Source organism: Diabrotica undecimpunctata, chromosome 9 (genome assembly GCF_040954645.1).
Source record: "Diabrotica undecimpunctata isolate CICGRU chromosome 9, icDiaUnde3, whole genome shotgun sequence".
NCBI lineage: Eukaryota > Metazoa > Arthropoda > Insecta > Coleoptera > Chrysomelidae > Diabrotica > Diabrotica undecimpunctata.
In genome coordinates, this window is record NC_092811.1 from 77,623,620 (window position 1) to 77,630,952 (window position 7,333).

Below are 7,333 nucleotides of genomic sequence, written 5' to 3' on the forward strand. Positions count from 1 at the left end.
TTGCATCCTGGTCCACGTTAATCTTCTATTATAATCTGTAGAAACTTGTACGTATATAACTATGAGTTTGTAGTTTCTGCTTGTTTGCCATTTTAATGTTTTATATTCTTTTATGTTTTACTGTTAGAATTTTAAGTTAGTTTTAGCTTTTTATCATCTTTTATGTTTTACTGTTGCAATTTTACCTCAGACCTGCAAGAGACACAGTAGCGTGGTATTTGTTGGTTTTTTTGTGTACATTCTTAAGTTATGAGTGTCGTTTGTGTCCTAGTCCACGTCTACCTTGTATTACGAGCTGTAAAACTCGTATGTAATGTATCCTATTATATATAGCTATGATTTTGTAGCCTCGACCTAGATTTTTTATCTTGTTATTGTCTTTTTTCATCTTTTTTAATGATAGAATCTACACTGTAGCAAATAAACTTATATTTAAAATTATTTCAGATGGATTTAAACAAACTTAACAAAGTTTCTGTTATCCAGAAGGAGGCAAAGCCGATTAGAAAGCTGCAGCAATTGCAAGTTGACAAACCATTTAAAATAGTAAATTCTAAAATTGTCACCACAACATTTGGACAAACGGTGCTATTAGAACTAGAGGAAACTGTGGTGTTCCTACCGAAGCGGGTTACCGAGGACTACATCCCCTATATAGAACAGTTTAAGACTGAAAAGTACGCTGTCGTCTTCAGAGGCCTGGTGAGCACGGGCAAACCAAATCCAGCAGCGTCATTTGAAATAATTGAAATTTAAGAAAAAAAGAAAACTGTAAGTAGATTTTTTATATTCCAAATTTTGAAAAATGAATTCTGAGGAAATTACTATACTTAGTAGTGAGATAATTAAAAAATTTGATGAAGCTGAAAAACTACTTTTTTTAAAAAAGCGTTGTTCAGATAGAGAAAGAAAAAATTATATAAAGCAAGTTAAAAAACATATATGTTTATGCAATTTAGCTATTAAGGATGGTGATTTAAGTATAGGGACGCTACGAAAACTTCAAACTAATGTAGGGATCCTTAAAAGATTTCTAATTATACTTCAAAATTTAAATTCTGTTGCGGGTGGTGGGTTAAATATTAGACGTAAATGTAAAGCAAAAGTTGTTTGGAGAAATATAGTATCAATTTTTCAAAGTAGAGTACAAACAGGAATAATTATTAATAAAGAGCATAAAGATATTTTACAGTTTTTTGCTGATCCTTTTAAACTATTTAAAAAAAAAATTGAATTCAACTTAAAAACAATGGGCATACTAAAAGTAAATACTACATTTTGTGGGGAATTTATCAAAAAAGCTGAAGATGTGGAAATTTTAGAAAGAAAATATTTTCAAACTAAAAATGAAATTATTGATGTGATTACCGATTTAAATTATTGGTTTGAAGTTTTTGTTAAAGATGTTGTTTTGAACGATTTATCTGAATTTGCGGAATCTCAAAGTGGTTGGGCACTGAATAAAATTATATCTTTAGAAATAAACATTAATAAATTTGAAATGGCTAAAGGAGCCTCATCGTATATTCAATTGCATCCGAAAGTTGCTAAAAAACGAGCTTGTATTAATGTTAAGAATAACGACCAGGCTTGTTTTGCTTGGGCTATTGTATCAGCATTATATTCAGTTAACGTAAACGCTAACCAAACTAATTCATACCCTCACTACACCAAAGTTCTTAATTTAAAAGGTCTTACATTTCCAGTAACTCTAAATCAAATTCCCCTCTTTGAAAAAAATAATGAAAATATTTCTGTTAACGTTTTCGAGCTAAATGTTAAAGACGAGCATTTCAACTTTTCAGTGCTTCCTGTAAGATTAACTAAACACAAACGAGAAAAACATGTCAATTTGTTGATAGTTCAAAATAAATATTATTTTAATAATGAAGTGGACAACGTCGGACCATGGAGTGGTGGACGTGATGAAGATATAATACATTTTCACTATATTTGGATAAAAGATTTAGGTAAACTTGTCAAATCACAACTTTCTAAACACCATGGAAAAAAATTTATATGTGATAGATGTCTTAATTATTTTTATACAAAAGAAAAGTTGGATGCTCATACCATCTACTGTGAAAAGATAGATGACTGCAAAATAAGTTTCACCAAGGAACCATATGTTAAATTTAAAAATTTTGTTTACAAAGAAAAATTGCCGTTCCTAGTATATGCAGATTTTGAATCACTGCTCGTTCCTCTGCGCGTATCCCACCCAATACCATCAACTACATCAACGTATCCATATCAAAGACACACAGCGTACAGTGCTGGATTATATTTTAAGTGTAATTATGACGATAATTTATCATTTTATAAAAGCCGTGTGGGTATGGATTGTATGTCATGGTTTTCACATGAAATTGATAACTTGGCTCAATTTATTTATTCAAAATTAATAGATATTCAACCCATGAACGTTGAAGTAAGTTTAAAAGATGCTACTGAGAGATGTCACATTTGCAATAGAAAATTTTTGGAAAAGGATCATATTGTAAAAGACCATTGTCATTTGACTGGCAATTTTAGAGGTTTTGCACATAGTGGGTGCAATTTAAATTATAAGAAATCATTTGTGGTTCCAATAGCCTTCCACAATATGAGTGGTTACGACTCACATTTCATAATAAAGGATTTAGCGAAAATGTACCACATTTCCATTTTACCCATCAACAAAGAAAAATATACCTATTAGTTTCACAGTTTACCATAAAAAGACAAATATTAGTTTCCGTTTCATTGATACTTTTAGATTTATGGGGAGTTCATTAGATAGCCTAGTTTCAACTTTGAAGCCAGAAAATTTCGGAATTTTAAGAAAACAATTTCCAAATTTAGATGATGAAACGTTCAAGTTGTTAACTAAAAAAGGAGTGTTCTTTTATGATTATTTAGATAAAATTGAACGGTTGGATGAAACAAAGTTGCCAAATAAAGAAAAATTTTACAATAAACTGAACGATGAGCATATATCAGATTTAAATTATGCTCACGCTAAATTAGTTTGGGAGAAATTTAACATGAAAACTCTTTGGGATTACAGTAATTTATACATGAAGACAGATATACTTCTTTTGGCTGTAGTTTTCGAAACTTTTAGAGACACATGCTACAAGACATATGGGTTAGATCCAGGACACTATTATACCATCCCGGGTTTCACATGGGATGCAATGCTTAAGTATACAGGATGTCACTTGGAAACTATACAAGATGTTGATATGCTTTTATTCTATGAACGAGGTATACGTGGAGGTATCTCACAGTGTTGTAACCGTATGGGGGAGGCTAACAACAAATACATGATGAATTACGATCCAACTAAACCTTCTAAATATCTCATGTATCTTGATGTTAACAATTTATATGGTTGGGCGATGAGTGAACCACTCCCTTATGGAAGTTTCCATTGGGATGATACAAATATCGATGTTATGTCAATACCCGACGATGCAAAAGAGGGATACATTCTTGAAGTTGATCTCTCTTACCCAGAAAACTTACATGACCACCATAAAGATTTACCGTTTTGTGTAGAACATTGCAAACTTCCTGGTTCCAAACAATCTAAACTCTTGTCTACTCTGTACAATAAAACTAACTACGTTATTCACTACAGGAACCTAAAACAGGCTATATCACATGGATTAGTTCTTACTAGAATTCATAAGGTATTGAGATTTAAGCAGATGGCTTGGTTAAAAGGTTACATTGCTCTTAATACACAATTGAGGGCTCAAGCTAAAACAAGCTTTGAGAAAAACTTATACAAACTCATGAATAACGCTGTATTCGGAAAAACTATGGAAAACCAGAGGAAGCATAGGTTGGTGAAATTAGTCAATAAATGGCAGGGACGAATAGGTGCTCGAAATTTGATTGCTAGCCCGAAGTTTCATAGTCGCGTTATTTTCGATGAATCATTAATGGCAGTAGAATTAAAGAAAACTGAAATTATTTTCAATAAACCATTGTATGTTGGAATGACAATCTTAGAACTGTCTAAAATCTGCATATATGAATTTCATTATGACTATATGTTACAAAAATTCCCATTAAATCAAAATAAATTGCTTTATATTGATACTGATGGACTGATTTATGAAACTGAATGTAATGATATATACGAGGAAATGATTAAGACTGATATTCATAGATTTGATACAAGCGATTATCCTCCAAAGAATCCTTGGAATATTCCTTTAGTAAACAAAAAAGTGCCTGGTCTAATGAAAGATGAGAATAACTCAAAAATCATGACTCACTTCATAGGTCTTCGTTCAAAGCAATATACATATAAAGTGGCTGGAGAGAAAGATGTCAAAAAGTCAAAAGGGGTTAAGATGAATGTTGTAAAGACTAAAATTAACTTTGATGATTATTTGAATTGTTTGAAACATTTTCGTGAAACTGTCGAATCAAAATCACTTTTTTATGCAACACAGCGTTGTATACAATCCAAATTACATGAAGTTTACAGTATTGAGCAAACTAAAATAGCCTTAAACCCTTTTGATGATAAACGGTACTTACTGTCGAACACTTTTGATACTTTACCATGGGGTCACTATAGTATAACACATAGGTGAATTCATTTTTCAGATTTGGAGATGGAAAGTCTACAAAATTTATGTATAAGCACTATTATCAAAAACACACATGAAATTTCAAAATTTATTAGCAGATCGCCTTTACCATGGGTGTTAACGGAAAAAATAGTTCAACAATTTAGTAAAATTAAATGGACGCAAATTAAAACTAACCCCGTTCCTTATGAACCTTTTCAAGTTTGTGACTTTGAGAATCATGATCTAGAATTAAATATTTCACCCGCACTTCGTCAGGCAATTATAGATTGTGAGGATTTTGAATCTTTTGCACTTAATGATTACTATTGCTTATGGTTTAGGTATTATAAAATATCAAAATATAATTTGCTACTCTGTCGCCCATGTTACAGAGTATTTAAATTAATTTTCTCTGAAAAACAAAAATGTCTAAAAGCTGTATCTGATAATTTTCATGTTAGTTGCTTAGCGTCAGACTTGCATTTGATATTTAGAAAAAAATCATCCTGGTGTCAAAATGGTTTTTGTGAAGTACTCTTTGAACTAAAGGATAGATATGATTGTGAGGAGGATTTACACGGAAATCATAATCAAAGAGTAAGATTCTCCAACATTTAAGATGTTAATAAAATTTAACTTTTTGCTAAAGACGATCTGTATATTTGTATATCTGTAAAATGTAAATAATAAAAAACTTTCTTGTAAAATAATTATTTACTTTTTTTTTTAGTTGTATTGATCATAACCACAAAAATGTTAACTCTATCAAAACGAATACGATTTTACGATTACGATTAACGAATAACGAACGAATAACGAATAAAAGACTTTTTTGTAAAATATTCTTTATTTTTATTTACCTTTTCCCAATACAAACTCCCATTTAGACATTAATTATTTATAATATAAATTTACTTTAGCTAATAAGGATTTCAGTTGTTTTATTAATCCATTATCTGGACAAGGGAACCCTAACATATTCCAATTAAAAGTACCTTTTTCAATGACACTTCTTGTAAATTCATTAAACTTGTAATAAATGTTTTGCTTTAAGAAATATATATGCCCATCAATATAATTAAATGCTGATGTAATATCATTTGGTATTCCTGGAAAAATGTCACTAATACGTCCTCTTGAGATAACGCCTTTATCATTAAATTCAATAAATGAGCCATCAAAACAAACAAATTTTTTTCCTGAATTTGTTTGAAATAAACCGGTAATACTTCTTGCGTTATTTACTTCAGGTACCATGTTATCTGTATGAATTCTTAAGCTAGGAAATGCTGCTGCGTATATACGATTCCTACTTACACCAATTAAATCTCCATTGGTACTTTGAAAAACATGTGTTACGTTCGTAATTCCCCTTGGCAAATATCTTATAAATTGTTCAGCATTGGCGGGTATCTTTTCATTATTTAAGTCATATTTCCATATCAGATCCTTACTTACTATATACATTCGGTATGTTGGAAATGATGGAGCGTATGCTAAAAATATTAAATCTGGGTATTCTAATTCACATACATTCGTTATGGCATTTTGCATCGATTTATTACTCCTAGCTATTGTGGTTGCCTTACTCCTAGATCTTTCTGTTGTGGTTGTCTTTAAAGTTGGTGAACTGACCCTAGTAACAACAGGTTGAGTTGGAATAGATGCAGATTTAGTTTTAGGTCCATATAACTCTTCTAAGCCCATTTTATCATCTTCAGATATGTTGGTAGGTAAAGCTTGATAAAACGGATACATTACAGCTTTCCTATCGCTACTATACGATAAACCTAAAGCGTGACCAACTTCATGAAGAAGGACAGCAAAGAAATTTGTTCGACCCTCTGCTGTAGAATTCAAACTGAAATCCCATGTTAGATTGCTATTCATATGAATTTCTATGCATCCAGTTACTGGTGGAAAATAAGAATGTGCCAATACACCACTTGTAAATGTATAAGGACATGCGCTGTTACCCTGACAATTATATCGAAAATAGTGCTGCTTTGGAACGACTGTTATAGTTATATCCGGATTTGGATTTGGGACTTGCAGATAAGTAAACTTAAATTTTGATGCTTCTTCCCATATTTTAAATACTCTTTTAGCGACTTCCAAAGCTGTAGGAGTAAATTAACTCCACAGTTTCTCTATTTAATTTTCCATCCACAGGTAAATTATATTTTTCTTGAAACTTTTGCAGTATTTCAGCAATATCAGTGTGTGCAGTTTCACTTGTGGTGATATAACCATATTGTTCTAACCATGACACCGCATTTGTCTCGTTAAAATTTTCACCTAAGCAAAAACTTACGATGCCAGTTACGATGAGCAGAACAACTTTATTGGTTTGCATCTCGAATGATACTGATTCAAATAAAAAGAATCAGTTTAATACAAGTAAAAGTTGACACTCTTTGACCCCACCAACTTGACTAATCTTATTTTTAATTTTAAATAAATAAAACAATAGATACATATTTTACAAGCTTTATTAAATTCTTTCAAGATCATTAGCGATCCTATGTTTACAGAAAAATATAAGTTGTCCTAACGCCACATGTTGTAAAGTATATCCTTCACGTGCAAATCTATACAACTTTTGAATGGCGTCAAAACACGTATAATTTTGATTACTAAAACTATCTCGAACAATATTAAGCGTATTATAATAAAAATTTGGAAATTCAATAGTCTCTAACATTGTCACATATGGTGTTAAAAGTTCGTTGTTTGCTTCTAAAAGGGTGTTCACTTGC

At 31.1% G+C, this 7,333-nt stretch overlaps 2 protein-coding genes across 2 annotated transcripts; one reads left to right on the forward strand and one right to left on the reverse strand.

Annotated features, from left to right (window-relative positions):
* The first annotated feature begins 2,762 nt into the window (after positions 1–2,762).
* Positions 2,763–4,595, forward strand: LOC140451172 (uncharacterized). Its single transcript, XM_072544908.1, has one exon. The coding sequence runs from the start codon at positions 2,763–2,765 to the stop codon at positions 4,593–4,595; it is 1,833 nt and encodes a 610-aa protein (XP_072401009.1).
* An 873-nt stretch (positions 4,596–5,468) lies between these two features.
* LOC140451173 (matrix metalloproteinase-16-like) lies at positions 5,469–6,464 on the reverse strand. Its single transcript, XM_072544909.1, has one exon. The coding sequence runs from the start codon at positions 6,462–6,464 to the stop codon at positions 5,469–5,471; it is 996 nt and encodes a 331-aa protein (XP_072401010.1).
* Positions 6,465–7,333: the final 869 nt, after the last annotated feature.